Here is a 16,279-nt window from a genome sequence, read left to right as displayed (position 1 = left end):
GTGTTTGTGTGTGTGTATGTGTGTGTGTGTGTGTGGACTGCAATTCTTACCTAACTTCAGGACACACTCTCTCCTCACTGCAAATAAGGGGTGCTGAGCGAGACACGTGAAGGGCTTGCTGTCGTGAGTAACATTAGAGGGCAGCACTAGAGTATTGCTGCTCTCCTCATATGTCCCCCTGGTGTCTCCATTACTGGACGACCACCAGATCAGCGCTCTGGGAAATCCACCCTCCCAGGAGCAGGACAGTACCAGGTGCTCACTGTCCAGAGTAGCGTTAGCATAGCATTGGGGTTCTCCTGGAGGGTGCCCTGAGAATAATAGAGAATGGAAGATGCCATGAGGCCTGCCATTAGTCAATGATTGATGGTTATCAATGCATGCAGCCCTAGTTCAATAACCTGCCAGAAAACCACTTGAAAGGTGCCACTCTTAGATGGGAGAAAGGGCCCTTGTCTCTCTGGTATTCCAGTGGGGTCACCCTAACCACAGGACAGGTTTGATGTGTACCATCATCCCTTGTAGGAACTGACTCATGTGTCCAGGCATCCCATTAGCAGCCTTCATAAAAGCCCCAGAACCAGGGCCAAATCAAGATTCATAATCTGAATTCTCTGTCCTATTCTTCTGGCCATTAGGGCAGCTCTACACACCGATGACTCATAGCATATAGCCATGACAATGGTAATGATTGTGAAACACTACAGTGCTAAGACCCATTGCATGTGGACTACTCACACTACTCACAGTCATGAGTTTAATATGGCAGTCAAATATTCTTTCTGTGCGTTTTCTGGATACATCAAATGTGCATGATATTTTAAGGTCAACGTCTCATATTGAGTGACATCACTTGATATTTCGGAGTAATTTAAGAATATTGTCTAAAGAGTAAACTGATCCCTCACATGTCCTGGTGCTGCAGCTTGTTGATCCATTCAGGGCAACATGGGAGCCATGACACTCAAACACAGAGTTGTTTGCAGTGCCTGGCCCTCTCTGGGTGAGAGTGGCATTAGCGTAGCCCTGCCCATTTGCCCCTGGCAGGAACGGGCTCCAGTGTAGAGAGGCGTGAGGGTATCCCCCTTCCCATGAACACCAGAGGGTCAGATCTGTGTAGTTGTTGGTAGGACGAACTGTACAGGATGGAGATCCATCTGGGGGATCTGTAGGAACAATAACCTTGCGTTATATTGTGTGTCAATTTTCTTTACACTCTAAAGATAAATTAGCATAAGCCTTTTAGACTAACTATAAAATACATCCTCATCTGTGAGGGGAACATGGTATGATAACACTGACATATTGATAAATTGATGTTTGATACAATTTTTGGCATTTTCTATAGAACATTATCACAAAACATGATGTTGGTAAATATGAGAAATGAAGTCAGTGTAACTCACAATAGACCGAGAGAGAGACGGTTTTCTCAGAACTGGTGTTGATGTACTTGTTCTCAGAGAGGCAAGTGTAGAGACCTGTCTGCCCACGCGAGATGCTGGGGAGACTGAGCATTGGTCCACTGTTCACCTGGGAGCTGTTGTATAACCAGACATACTGGCTTAGAGGATGAGAGGATGCTTGACATGTGAGGGACACTGTTTCCCTCTCCAAGACAGAGTAACCTTGTTCCGTGACAGAGTAAGGGCGTATGTCAATTCGAGGCAAATCTGGTCCAACTGTAGAGGAAAAACATATTTTATGAATCTGCCCCTCACCTTCTCAATTGATGTATTTTTCTCCACATATGCAAACACACATATATACTGAAACCGACAAAACAACCGTCATAAAGCTTTAAAATGACAAAAACAATGAATGACAAAATAATGAGTTGACACCTACAGAAGACATCCAGCCAGAAACGCTCACTAAGCACTTTGTTCACTTCATTACGTGCCAAGCACCTATACCACCCAGTGTGGTTGCGGGTGACGTAAGCAAGGTCAAGCACGCTGTTGTTGCTCTGTGCCAAGACACTGATGGCGCCCTCCTTATTTTCTTGCTCCCAGATGTAGTCAATGGGTTCAGTGCCATTTTCAAGACCACAGCGCATCCGTGTGGATGAACCCTCTGCTGGAGAGGAATCGCTGGAGACGACGGACGGCCTCGTTACTGGCACTGCAGAGTACAGAGCAAGTTCAGGGCTAACATAGGACAACACACAATAGTGTATACAAGATACATAGAGCTCTGAAGTTCGCCTGCAAAAAAGACCCAAAGCTGCTATCTTTGCCTGTATAAGGAGATCCGGGTACCATATTTGCCCATATAAGGATATCCGGATCATCTTTTCCCTTACATGGGAAGCTTTGGGTCCTTTTGTAGGCGAACTTCAGAGGTATACAGAGGAGACACACTCTCTTTAGCACTAACCTAATACACGTAGATATATGTAGTAATAGTAAAGTCTGGCTCCTTGGGCAGTGTCATAAAGTGCCTGGCATGTGTAGAGTCCCTGTGCAGCCAGGGGCAGCTTGGCAATGGAGATGGAGGCACTGCTGTCGTTGACACTCAGCTCTCCCAGTGATCTGGTCAGCCGCTGTATCTTAGGGCCTCTGCCAAAGTTGTAGACCACTGCTCGGAGGGTCTCCGTGCCTGGCTTGGTGAAACCCCAGATGTAGACGTCTGGAAGGGAGGGACCACACTCGAGGATCACTTCCTTTTCCACAACACCGCTTTTCTTGACCTCTGTGTACACCACTTCCCAAGGGTCGTGGACCTCCAACCCTAAAGGCAAAGAGTTGAGATTTTGACCATTAATCTGGCTGGCAAACACAATTGTTAAACCTCAGAGAATTTATTGTCATGGTTACCATAATTCTTTGCTTCTCTGTACACAGGTTCTTCATCACTGTGTGTGCCATTCAACCCTGAACACAGAGAACAGGTCAAATTTTTCAGAGTGCCGAGGAAAATACAATCATTTATTATTCATTTTTGTCATTATTAATCTCTGTATTTTGTGCTATGAAAAACAGTACAAATAAATCCATGATGAATAGCAATCATGATTAAAAATTAAGTGGAAATTGATTGCACAACGTTGTACATTTTTAAAAATACAGAATTGCTACGAAAGTATGTATGTATTGTTAATTGTCTTTAGTAATGGCTACAGAATGTTTGAACAGAGGTGTGATGGTATGATAGTGTCGTTCAAATATCTCATACATGCAAAGACCACAAGGAACTACTGTAGGGAGTGCTCCAATAGGCCGAATCACTTGTGGCAGGAGTCAACAAGTCACAAGTCAACAAGCAGTGCTACTGTTGCTTATACCTTTATGATGTACAACATAGCTGTATTAGACATACATTCAAAAACATTATGTATCAGCAACTTGCTGCAATGATACTATATAGGTATTTATGTGGATTTGACATTTTGCAGATTATTTTGTGGTTTAGTTGGATCTATAAATGCATTATAGAATTTCATTAAAACACACACATACAATAATAACAATAATACAAAAACCGTAACAAATACATTGATAGCTTTGATGTTTGAACCCCTTAATTACATAAACATGATGTAACTGAAAGCATTCTGATGGCCAAAGCCATTACTCCATCACAGAGTGTTTGGATGCAGTTTGGTTTAAAATATGAAAGACTGTCCGACTGTACTGTGAACTGTCTTGTGTATTTTTTACAGAATGCCATCACTTTGCCTGGTAACAATGTTTTCATAGCAACAGATAAGTGGTGGTTGCTAAAGTTAAGTTTTATTGTAGTTTAAATCCAGAACCATGAATACAATAGATATTTATCAGACTGTGACACCCTTTCACATTACAGTACATGCCCTTAACCCATAGATTAGAAACAGATTTTACCGTGTAAGAGTGGAAGCAGTATCACAAAGAGGCAGATGTCTATTTGCCCTATAGGTTTCCGCACCATTGTCCCATGACGCTCCTGTGTCCAACGCTGAGCCTAAGAGAAACTGTCTTGTACAAAGTGTGTACGGATGAAAGAGAGAAGTGGCTTTTCTCATTCAAACACACTCTCTAGTGTGCCTGTTGCCTTAGTGAGAGAGCGAGCATAAACTAGACTGAGTGAGGGATACTGGCATGTCTCACAATTTATCTGGCTTTAATAATTCATGCAAAGATGCACTGGAGCAGAATGGCCTGGTTTTGGGTGACACTGTGATACCTGTATGCCATCTATTATAGAACACGGCGGCAGAGCAGACTTCTCTAACATTCCAGCACACTAACGGCAGGTAATGCATGATCACTCACACCTACTGTAGAGACAGGGTCAAAGATTTTACACCCTCTTTGAACATTATTTCAGAACATTATTTTTTTAAAGGAACATAGCCTATTCATTTGCAGGGTAAGAACACCAAAGAACAGGCATGAATGAAATAAAGATTTAGGGAGGGAATAGATAATAGAAGTTTCACAATAAAAGTATAAAAATATGCTTTTGTTAATAAATGTAATGTTTGATTTCACTTGATTGTGAGAGGTAGATGAACCCACCTTATATTATGAATGATTAGGATATCACTGTGCCGTGCTGAGAAAGATACTCTGCTTCCGGAACATATCAACAAAAGCAGCAACTGCTTTTTTAGTGAAAGAGAATTTATTGTCAATAGAGGACACAGGCAATGAGAAAATAGAAAATTATTTGAAAATGTATTTCATCTCTAGACAGTCAGTGTGATTGATGATGTACTGTTATGTTGCTGACACGTTTATCCTAAACTTTGACAACTTAATACATTTTACCCTATATAATCTACAATGCTCTTCTAATTGAGGTGGTATGGTGGTTCTCTTAAAACAGGTAGCTAATAGCCTTGTAAAACATGTAATGCAGGAGACTTTTCACCTCTGTATAGCTATATGTCTCAGACAACCTGACCTTGCATGACCTGCTTTGACATCTCTAACAAAGTTTGCTAATTCAGAAATGGATGAGTCAGTCTTCTCTGTCTTCCCCTGGTGTTACTGGAATTCAGATTGCGATGTAGTCTGACATCTGACATCTAAAATGGCTGAAGGTTTTACTAGTTGTGACAGAAGTAGTCTTGAGAGCATTTCAACTAGTGCCATTTATTCACAGTAGAGAGAAGACAATACTAACCCAGGAAAAAAAGTTAAACTTGCCACCAGATAAGATGTATGTACAATATATACATATTGTTCACCTAAATATATCAAATCAGTGGAATAAGAACAAAACAGCTTTGCTCAACAATGCAACACACCAACTTGCTTCATCTTACACACTCAAAAGCTGACATACTTGTCATCAAACTTGCCAATAAATATGGGCTATAGCCACAGTAACAAATTCTTAGTGCTGTCATGATACAAACAATGTGTAAAAAATGTCAGACTTTCAGAATACCAGAATACAGAATACCAAAACAAAAGAGTTGTGAAATTGTGAAAAGAAAATTATTCATTCATACATGATGTCACAACTCCTAAAACACAAAATAGACCTTACAACACAAACCAATATGGAGATCTACTGTAATATATGATTGATGTGATTGATGACAAAATTGAATGTCAATATTGAATAGGTGATCAAATCTTTGTGTACTGAATATGACAGTGTTGTAAGTTCTCAGTCCAATAAAGAAGGATTAATACTCCTTGCAGTAGGCCTAACACTTTCTGGAATTGGCTAGCTGGTTTTATTTCCTGCTCCAGCGTGTAGGCTATCATGTTGTTAACTGGTCGCCATGACGGTAATTGTTACACTGACAGGCTCATTGTCATCCCTCGGCGGCAGGTCTGGTGGTGAAACAGTGGCTCTTGGGCTTGTCATGGCTGGTCCTGCAAAGAAAATGTCCTCCAACTATTATTTAGAACTTGTACCAGTCATAGTATGGTGCACTTATGTCATGATGTAGATCAAATATATAGAGTCTTGAGTGTAACTTATCAAACACCATTACTAGGTAAATATACACATTGTTTATTGATTCAGTTTTTAGATTTTGCCATTTAATGTGCTTGATGGTGTTTTGGACCCCCACCGTTGACTTCAAGGCAGCGCTGTCTTGCCAAACTCTGACCCTAATGCCTCTCAGGTAGCGCTGCCTTGAAGTCGATGGTGGGAGCCCTAAAGACCATGTAGCCATCATTTAATGCACTGGCCCGTATCCTCAGGGCGTCTGTTCTTACCTGGACTGCCATGTTCTTCTCTGCTCACATCCCTCTCTGCTCCACCAACAGACTCATCCTCGGGATAGTTGATATTTTCCCTTGACTGACTGTTTCGACTATGAAAGGAAAATGCACATTACATCTCTATAGCACATGGAAACCTTTCAGATACTCCATTCAACTAGGTTACAGTAAATAACCAGTAAATAACCAGTTTTCTGAAAAGCATACTTACATGCCAAATAGCATGTCATGTAGGCCTATTGGAGGAAATCATAATGGATTTAGTTAAAGTTACACCTTAGCAGTTTAATTTTTCTTAGCTGTTAACTTTCACGTCATGTAATTGACAGCAGTTATGGAAATTGCATGTATATTCATGGGAATTGCATTATACTGCACCGTCATTTCACACTTACGTGGGTTGTTGTTACGATTCCTCACAATATACATGAAGAGTAGAACTGTTATTATCGCGGCTATAATCATGCCTCCAATGGCTGCACCAATCACAGCAGGGTAAGCATTGAAAGATGGCATAGCTGGAAGACATAACAGGTTCATCAGCTAAACACAGAACACCAAAGGCCAGAGATCCATAGAGGAATAGCCCAAAGATCCTTGATTACGATCTCCGCTTTATCCCTCTCCGAATCCCCCCAACATCCCGTAACTGCCTGCTGCAGATGATACATGATCATACTGCTGTTCATGTCCATGCTCTCCTGATCTCATCATTCAGTGTACTGTATCATATTTAAACTAGTTCACCAAAATACAGTGAAGATTAGGTACTGGGTAGTCTTACATTAATATAGCCATTTGTTATTAGTTATTAACAATCATGTGTAAACAAATACTAACTGCACCAATGTTCTTGTACATGGTTTATGGACAAAGAGATTAAACTTGAAAGGTTGATAGGGACACCAGAAGAGTTGAAAGGCCAGTGTCATATCAGGCGACAGACAGAACAGATGAGAGAGGCGTGTTTTGGATAGAGCGGAGTGTGTGTGACAAGATGTGTGCTTATGGAAATGTTATGCTGTTCACCTGAATGGATAAAAAAACAAAAAGAGACATTACAGCTTTTATTATCAGATATCATCAGGTCTCACCATATATGCATGTTATTTAGAATTGTTATGTTCCAAAGTGTTTATTTACTGTCTGTCGTCACACTTTGATATACAGCCCTTTCAACTTATTTTCTATATGGTCTATTTTACCACATAGTGACTAGTTTCAACCCAAGCACGCAGTTATTTCTTATAACATGTCATCTGTCACTTCTTATAACATGTCATCTGTCACCTTCTAAACCTGCTCACCTGGTCTCTTTTCCTCTGATGGATGGCCTACAGTGCGGTGATTGACAGCCATGATTCGGACTGCATAAAGGCCAGTCGGATCGAAGCCTCCCATCTTATAGGTGCGAATGCTGGGATCTAGGTTAACTGCCACTTTTAGCCAGGGGGGATCGACGTCCCTCTTTCCCTCGGTCGCTGGTACCCGCCGGCGCTCGATGATGAAGCCAGTGATGTCTCCTTCTGTCTTTATCAGCCAATCTATGTCAACCTCTGTCTGCTGATGGGTGCTGTAGACAATCTTGTTGATGGTGACGTTGGGTGGCATTGGGTATCCTGATTCAATCAAAGAAAATGGAAAACAAGCAGTATTTGAGGTATCCTGATAGCTTGGATTAAATAATTGTGTGTTCCAGTGTAAGAATCAACAGCAGCATTCTTACTCTTCAGTATGTGCTCTTACAAAGTGTAATAGTGTAATTGTTTAGACGTTTAGACCTTTTAATTATACATTATGCTTACTATACTTTTACTGAAATACATAATAATAAGAAGAAGAAGAAGAAGAAGAAGAACAAAACCATTTTATGGCCTCCTTACTCTTGACCAGCAGGTGAATGGGAATCTCTGTTCCCCCCACTGCGTTGGTAGCTGAGCACCAGTACTGTCCACTGTCTCTCAGGCCGTCTGTCTCCCTCACCGTGAGGTTGGACCAGGCCGCAGCATGCTGCAGGACGTACTTGGAGGGGGTTTCTATGACGTGCTGCTTCAGGTTGTTGTACCAGGTGATCTCGGTGGCTGGATAGTTTGCCTTCAGTATGCAAGTGAGCTGCACGTCACTCCCCTCATATACAGAGACCATGCTGCGCTGGGTCACCAGCACTGGAGCCTCTGGACAAAAGAGAACAGTGCACATTAACCCTTTGCAGACTGTGCCGAACATTCAATTTTTTCATACTCGATGGCCTTATGGCACAAAAAGGCTTATTGTATGATTATGCTACATGACAAAGATACAATATACCCACCACTCTAATCAGGAGAAATAGCCCTTTCAAATGGTATAAAATATAATTAATAAGTTTGAGGAGAACATACATAATTTTTAAAAAATATCTTTTAAAATTCAACCCCAAAAACGAAAAATATCAGTTTGTCAAGATTAATCTAATTTTTCTCCCAATTTCTATTGTAGATAGAGAAAACATAGAGTGTATGGGAGATTCACAATTTTGTCCTCTACTCAGTGATAAAACAGAATCAATGTGTCACCTTTTGTTCAAAAGTTATGATAAATTTATTAGACCTTTGCAGACGGCACGAAACATTCCGTTTTTTCATACTTGATGCCCTTGTGAGACAAAAAGGCTTATTGTGTGGCCATGCTACATGACAGAGATAAGATATACCCACCATTGTAATCAGGAAAACTAGCCCTTTAAAATGGTACATATCATAGTTAATAAGTTTGAGGGTAACACACATTGTTTTAAACAAAACCTTCAAAATTCAACATCAAAAACGTGAAAATATCAATTTGTCAAGATGAATCTTTCTTTTCACCTAATGTCTGTTGTAGATATAGTGTGCAAAGGATAGCCAGTGTTGTGTTCTCCTCAGTGAAAAAAAAAAAAACAGAATCAATTTATCACCTTTGGTTCAGAAGTTATGATTAATTTACTCATAACAGTAGCAAGTAGAATTTTTAAAGAGTAGAATGTTTTCATTTCCCGGTTTGGCATCTGATCTAAAAATACAGATATAATGGTCATGTAAAAAAATAAGCTGTTTTACCATCAAAACAAGCTCAATATGGGATGTCTTACTGTACTCTGAAGAGGCTAATTCAATTGTGGGGAGGACAGATAAAGGCTGAAAGACAGACTAGCTGATTGTAACTGCTTCTCCGTGTGCTTCATTCTACTATGAAAACAAGAATATAGAGACACTGGCACATGTGTTAGGTTTACGAAAGGGGAAATAAATCATTTTATTTAGAAAAGTCTTCAACAATGTGATTAAATAACCAGGAACAACAACTTCAGGTAAATAACAAACATATGTTTACAAACATGCAGTAACTATTAGAACTACAAGAATGACAAGACAACAGTATAACAAAGATCAACAAATCTTACATGATGAAGCAAACATCAATTCATACTAACATTCACACACATATATATATAAACAATTAAAACGAAATTCAATACATTTAACAACCATACAGCATATAATTCGATACAATATATAATTATCCATATCATTTGCCCCACACATAAGGTGATACACTAACGCCACATTCACACCAGATCCGTGGTGTGTGTGCATTGTCACAGCTGTGGCATGGTTGTGTGTGTGTGTGTGTGTGTGTGTGTGTGTGTGTGTGTGTGTGTGTGTGTGCATGCGTGTGTGTGTCCATCTAAGCCTAGCAGACGATGGGGTGTAAATGCTATTGGAGTTGGTGTCTCTGTCTGTGTTGGAAGGATAGGCAAAGTGTATGCTTTCTACCTGACATGGGACTTGACCAAACTCAAAATAAAGAAATTGTCAGATAAGAAATATAGAAATTGAATTATAAATCTAACCAAACTATTATCACTATAATCCCTCTCATTATTGTTATAAGCAACACTCTTATCACAACCAGAAATGTGCTTGCGCCCAGATGGACACACACACACACACACACAAACATGCTTACCCAGCTGAGGATGATGGAAGATTATCTCCTACTGTAGCACATCATTGTCTTCTTCTTCATCCAGAAGCTACCCATCCATGTCCCATGTCCATGCCATCGTGGTCCTTGGGGTCATATTTGCCATCAGCAGTCGGCTGCTTTCACCCCAGTTGCACGTACTTCTCTCCCTCCATCTAAAATAACAAATCACAGGTCTGATAGTGAATAGGTTGTTTAGTTTTATTTTACATTACTTCCACATAATCTTAATCACCACCAACCATGACTCTTTTCACTAAAAGTATTATTGTCACTGGAGGACTCCAATATTGCTTGGAGAGGTAACATTAGTCTCAGAGCTCACTACAGTAAGTGTTATTGCCTTGGCTAAACCATACATAGCATACCAGCTTACAAGCAAAAATTGATTTATTAACATGAGTCAGGAGATATGACAGAAAACATCTAAACAGCATATGCATACACATACACACCGTGCATAGGCTACTGCAGTTGCGTAAAGACAAAACACCCCTTAGAAAATAATGTGTTGTGAGTAGGCTTGGGTGTATGAGCTCCCATCATAGTTAGCCACCCAAAAACCTCATAATCGTGAGCAGCCAACCTTACAGCCTAAAAGCTAAACCATACTAAAACACATTTATAACAAATCTTCAGTCATGTATTCATGAAAACAGCAGTCAATGAATAAAATCCTTACGTTACAGTGATCAACACAGTCTTCACGTCGGTAACGTAACATTAACGTTGTCATTCATGTCAGATGTTTCTATCTAAGTAAGCTAAGCAACTTGGCTACAAACAACTGTAAATTGTGCTATACATATTACGAAGGAATGAAAGGTTTATTTGACAATAAAATACCAATTAGGTCTACTTGACATAAAGTTGGTAGTCATGAAGCACGGGAGTGAACTTTATCGCGACTACGCGTCAAGGACATGTTGCAGCCTCTCCTGATGCTAACGTTACCTAACTTAGCTAGTTTTCTATCAGATGACAAGCAAGCAACATCGTTCAAAATAGAACAAATCGTTAAAGTTTCAGTCTTAGTAGGTCTGTAATCTTGGTTGACATATAGTAGCCCCCCAAAAATGACTGAAAATGATGAGTTTACTAAAGATTACGGTGTGCTAAAATACTAGCTGTCATCAGCTGAAGTGAACACACACACGCATTATGTTACGGCCATGCAAAGAAGGTGTAATTACCAGCAAAAATAACTTTTAAAAACGATTTTGAAGTAATAACATGGATAACAAGTAATAATAACATAAAAAGACTTGTTTTTACCTCAGATGATCCAGTAGTTTCTCCTTTAGACGACGTCAAGATCAACGATGCATAGTGCTTCCTGCTGTTTTTCCTCTAGTGGAGAGAGACGTCAACTCTTGATTTTTCCTTCACGTAGTAAAACAAATTCGCGCCACAAATCCCTTAACCAATCATATCGCCAGAAAGCCTATGATGTGACGTTTTTGAGGAAGTTTTCAGTGATAAAATTGGTTGGGGTATGGCGGAGTTATTAGACTGAACGTCATCGGTACTGGGGTACCGAAATTAGAATGGGACGTCTGCAAAGGGTTAAATCATGACAATTGTAACAGAAATGGTCAACTGGAATGTGCTCTTTTTTAAGATCTTGGAAAACAACCTTGGGGTTGTGTAATAGGTTTGTTGTGTGCTGTTTTTAAATCAGAGTTATTTTCTCTTTCTAATTATTGCCCTGGTTTGTCTGTGCTGCAGGGCTTACCTAGCTTCAGGACACACTGCTTCCTCTCTGAGAACAGTGGATGCTGAGCGTGACACACAAAGGACTTGCCACTGTAGGTGGCACTGGAGTGCAGCACTAGAATATTGGAGTTCTCCTCAGATTTGCCCTGGGCTTCTCCAATGCTGGAGGCCCACCATAGCAACGCTCTGGGAAACCCCCCCTCCCAGGAGCATGAGAACATCAGGTACTCATTGTTGCGGGTGGCGTAGGCGTAACACTGGGGTTCCCCTGGAGGATGCCCTAACCAAGCAACGAATTAGATACAAGGTTATAGTACAAGATTAGATCAGGAAGTTGTGTGTAATTTAGTACAATATGATAACTCAACGAGGTAAAGAAAATGGTAACAATCTTTACTAAGTAGAATGTGACACATTGCATCAGTTATAAATTCAATCACTCACATGTCCTGGTGCTGCAGCTTGTTGATCCATTCAGGGCAACATGGGAGCCATGACACTCAAACACAGAGTTGTTTGCAGTGCCTGGCCCTCTCTGGGTGAGAGTGGCATTAGCGTAGCCCTGCCCATTTGCCCCTGGCAGGAACGGGCTCCAGTGTAGAGAGGCGTGAGGGTATCCCCCTTCCCATGAACACCAGAGGGTCAGATCTGTGTAGTTGTTGGTAGGACGAACTGTACAGGATGGAGATCCATCAGGGGGATCTGTGGGAATAAAATCATTGTCTAACACTGCTTGGTTAAATCTTTGCCATTTATTGAAGACAACAGAATGAAGGTGCTGTGAGCCTCTGAGAAGATGGTTTGGTGAGAGGTCATGCTAGTTACCATAGAAACAGTTGGAACATTGGTAATTGGCAAGCCAGAATGGATCCAGAAAGGGATTTAGTTTATTATTAAGCATTCTAAAACTGGATTAGGCATTTGTACACCACAGGATGAATAAATACACACACAAAAAAAACTAGTGTTATTGACATATCACTCAGTGATCATTGATAACACTGATTGCTAAGCCCATAAAAGTTATTTTTGGAAGGATATATTCCCTCTTGATGCTTGAGGTAACCAAATAGCATCAAAAATGTGCATATAAAAAACAAAACTAATTGCCCAATTCCTCATGGAAGCCTGCATTGTGTTAGAGCAGCCAATGTAGAGGCCATGCAAATATTTCCATTGTATTTAACCTCATTTTAATAGCAGGTCTACTGCACTGGACCAAGTTAAGGACAAAACATTCTTTCATTTTGTTCCTATACAGTTCTGTCATTTTGTTCCTATACAGTTGTAATCCACCCATCAGACAAGACAAGAGAAGAGTTAGGACAAGAGAGGGCCTCTTGGCCTTTCAGTGTTTGTCATGACAGAGTCACAGGCACACTGGCTCTATACCTTAAAGTCTCTGCTGTTAAGTTTCAGTCACATCCTCCAGATGATCCATTGTGGGGGGGCGGGAGAACGAGTGAGCTTTTTCGTGCACTTCCCCAGTTTGGCCAGATGTCTGACTGCTTTGTGTGGGATTTCTGTTTGTGCGTGTGTGTGTTTGTGTGTGTGTGTTATGTGGGATTACGACAGAAAGAGCTAAAGCCAGAATAATGTCTTTGAGAGAAAGAAGCCCTGATAGAGACAACATAGACAACCATCAAGGAAAAGAAAGACAGAACACAGAAAATGAAGAATGAACAACAGAAACTCAAAGTAAGAAACAGAAAGTAGACAAAGTATTGGAAGGGTGACTTACAGTAGACCGTGAGGGTGATGGTCTTCTTGGAGCGGGTGTTGAGGTAAGAGTTCTGGGCCAGGCAAGCGTAGTGACCCGTGTGCATGCGCAGGATCCTGGTGATGGTGAAGGTGGGACCCATGTAAACCTGGGAGTTGTTGTAGAACCAGATGTACTGGCTGGGAGGGTTGGAAGGGGCTTGACACAGGAGGGAGACTGTTTCCCTCTCCAGAGCTGAGTAGCCTCGTTCCGTGACAGAGTATGGGGTGACCTCGATGCTAGGCACATCGGGACCGACTGCAGAGGGAAAATGAATCATGTAAGTCTATGTCCACTGTAAAAATAAGTCTGAACAGTTAGAACTAGCAGAACCATACCGTAATTTCCCAATTATTAACTGAAGTTTATACATTGATTTGGCAAAACTTTTTCAGCTATGAGGTTAATACACAGGAGCAGGCTATCCATGGGAATGTATTTGTTTCATTCTTCTTTATGACTAAAGCACGATTTGATTCAGATTCGTTGGGCTATTGGGGCCTCTGGTTAATACACGTGTGCAGTTAATACATGGTTTTGTTTTTTTAATTCGCATAAAACACTGTCCTGTGGCTTATACACAATACAGCTAATACACCGGAAATGACTGTATTGGAATGGGAGATGAAGAGAACTGTCAGAGCTGCCACTTACAGATAATATCAAGCCAGGTGCGCTCACTCTGGGCCTGGTTCACCTCATTACGCGCCAGGCACCTGTACCATCCGGTGTGGTTGCGGCTAACCCAGGTGATGTTGACCAGGCTGTTGTTGCTCTGTGCCATGATACGGGTGGTGTTGTCTAGTGTGGTTTGCTCCCAAATGTAGTTAACGGGTCCAGTGCCATTCTCAAGGCCACATCGCATCCACATGGATTTGCCTTCTGATGGAGAGGAATCACTCAGGACAATGTATGGCCTTGTCACTGGCACTGGAACGTTAGGGCACAGAAGAAAGAGGTCACTACACACATCAAAGGGGGCGAAACAGGATGAGTCAAAAGCCCTTTCTGAAAAAGCACCTGCAAACTTTTTGGTCTATATTTGGCTCACTTAGGTCTTCATCAGGTACTCTGTGACCTAAAGGTCACAAGGGTCACTATGGTTTTGTCTGTCAGTTTGAAATTATTATTATTTTTCAGTGTGCAGCTTCTTTTTCAGGGCAGTAAAAGGTTTAGAAGAATTAAATTATGTTAACAAACTGTTAACAAAAACCTCACATAGCATACCACAGTCAATTCATATATAACAAGAGAGATGCTACTGTCACTGACCTAATACATGCAGGTGAATGTAATAATAGTACAGTTTGGCTCCTTGGGCAGTGTCGTACAGAGCCTGACACGTGTAAAGCCCTTGTGCAGCAAGGGGAAGCTTGGCAATGGAGATGGAGGCACTCTTCTGAATGATACTCAGCTCTCCCAGCGTTTTGGCTAGTTTCTGCAGCTTGGGGCCCTTGCCAAAGTTGTAGGCCACTGCACGGATGGTTGCGGTTCCTGGCATGGTGAAGCCCCAGATGAAGACGTCTGGGAGCAAGGAGCCACACTCGAGGATCACTCCCTTTTCCACCACGCCATTGGTCCTCGTCTCCATGTACACCACCTCCCCTGGGTCCAGGATCTCCAGACCTGAGGAACGGAGAGCACGTTGGAAGTCCACATACACTGGAGTTTCTCTTTTCTTTTTCTCTCACACAAATACATGTTTGTGTTCATACTAAGCACAGACACATTAGGGTTTGTGTTGATTTTTGTTGTGTTTGTGTTTATATTTGTGTGACACAAATATCCGGTTGTGTACCTACTCTTACCATTATTCTTGGCTTCCTTGTACACTGTGTCTTCCCCGGGGTCCAGGACCTCTGAGCCTGAGAGAAGAGTCAAATAGTCAAATGCCCTCTACACTCTTAAAATGAATGTATTGTCCCTATCTGGACACAGAGATGTGTTAAAAAACAACGCAAGTTGTGTTATTTTCAACAAATATTGTGTAGCAAATAAAAAAAGGAAACAACACAAACTGTGTTGTCCCTATCTGGACACAAGCATGTGTTAAAAACAACACGTTGTGTTGTTTTCAACACATTCATTCTAAGTGTGATGTAGTTTAATCTCAATTTCTCTAATTGTCTTTTCATATTTCACTCATAAGTATGTAGAACCAACACATACAACCCTTCAATATTTGGCGCAAGACACATTTCATGTTGTAAGGCAATAGCCAGAGGACATCAATATACAGTGGAACATGCTGTAATTTCTAATGCATTAATAAAAACATCTCGACCACTGCAGGAGGCCTCATATGTAAGTAGAGAAACTGGTAAGCTTCTCTTCCAGCTGCAGTTTACATTAGGTCAAAGACTTATTTAACAGGGGGGAGAATGATTAAACATCTTCCTTGGCCCTGAAATATGGTCTGTTGTCGAAGGTGGATACGGTATGTCTGGAAACATTTGGGAATCTGGCATAAACTAGTCTCTGCAGCATCATTCGTCATTCTTGAAAAATGAGTACATTTGCTGTTGATAGAAGTATGGATGCATGTAACCTCCCTGCCTGCTACCTCACATAGGGTGCAGTGGTCATGTGCGCTCACGAGGATTAGTGTATCACTGCGTCCAGCCAT

At 41.2% G+C, this 16,279-nt stretch overlaps 2 protein-coding genes across 2 annotated transcripts in view; both read right to left on the bottom strand.

Annotated features, from left to right (window-relative positions):
* The window catches only part of LOC125291358 (hemicentin-2-like), a 12,599-nt gene extending 7,687 nt beyond the window's left edge, over window positions 1-4,912 (bottom strand). The window contains exons 1-7 of the mRNA XM_048238079.1: window positions 4,891-4,912; window positions 2,820-2,876; window positions 2,380-2,733; window positions 1,849-2,124; window positions 1,407-1,682; window positions 909-1,166; window positions 51-311 (exon numbers count right to left, since the gene is read on the bottom strand). Of these exons, the coding sequence (XP_048094036.1) occupies window positions 51-311; window positions 909-1,166; window positions 1,407-1,682; window positions 1,849-2,124; window positions 2,380-2,733; window positions 2,820-2,876; window positions 4,891-4,912 (1,504 nt within the window). The remainder of the gene's footprint in view (window positions 1-50; window positions 312-908; window positions 1,167-1,406; window positions 1,683-1,848; window positions 2,125-2,379; window positions 2,734-2,819; window positions 2,877-4,890) is intronic.
* Window positions 4,722-16,279, bottom strand: LOC125291357 (V-set and immunoglobulin domain-containing protein 10-like 2). The gene is made up of 13 exons (XM_048238078.1): window positions 16,222-16,279; window positions 15,462-15,518; window positions 14,926-15,279; window positions 14,308-14,583; window positions 13,636-13,911; window positions 12,339-12,596; window positions 11,914-12,174; window positions 8,057-8,347; window positions 7,481-7,792; window positions 6,569-6,691; window positions 6,385-6,409; window positions 6,168-6,265; window positions 4,722-5,816 (listed from the first exon to the last, which is right to left on the bottom strand). Exons 1-13 carry the CDS (start codon window positions 16,277-16,279, stop codon window positions 5,710-5,712), a joined length of 2,496 nt encoding a protein of 831 aa, XP_048094035.1. The 3' UTR covers window positions 4,722-5,709.

This window comes from Alosa alosa, chromosome 2 (assembly GCF_017589495.1).
Source record: "Alosa alosa isolate M-15738 ecotype Scorff River chromosome 2, AALO_Geno_1.1, whole genome shotgun sequence".
Classification (NCBI taxonomy): domain Eukaryota; kingdom Metazoa; phylum Chordata; class Actinopteri; order Clupeiformes; family Clupeidae; genus Alosa; species Alosa alosa.
This window is presented reverse-complemented; position numbering and strand designations above follow the sequence as displayed.

Coding starts and splice junctions, on each gene's coding strand:
- LOC125291357 (XM_048238078.1), bottom strand. CDS start 16,279: ATGGCTGGACGCAGTGATACACTAATCCTCGTGAGCGCACATGACCAC. Junction 15,519..16,221: donor ACATGACCACTGCACCCTAT/GTGAGGTAGCAG, acceptor CTCTTCTCTCAG/GCTCAGAGGTCCTGGACCCC. Junction 6,266..6,384: donor CATGACATGCTATTTGGCAT/GTAAGTATGCTT, acceptor TTCCTTTCATAG/TCGAAACAGTCAGTCAAGGG.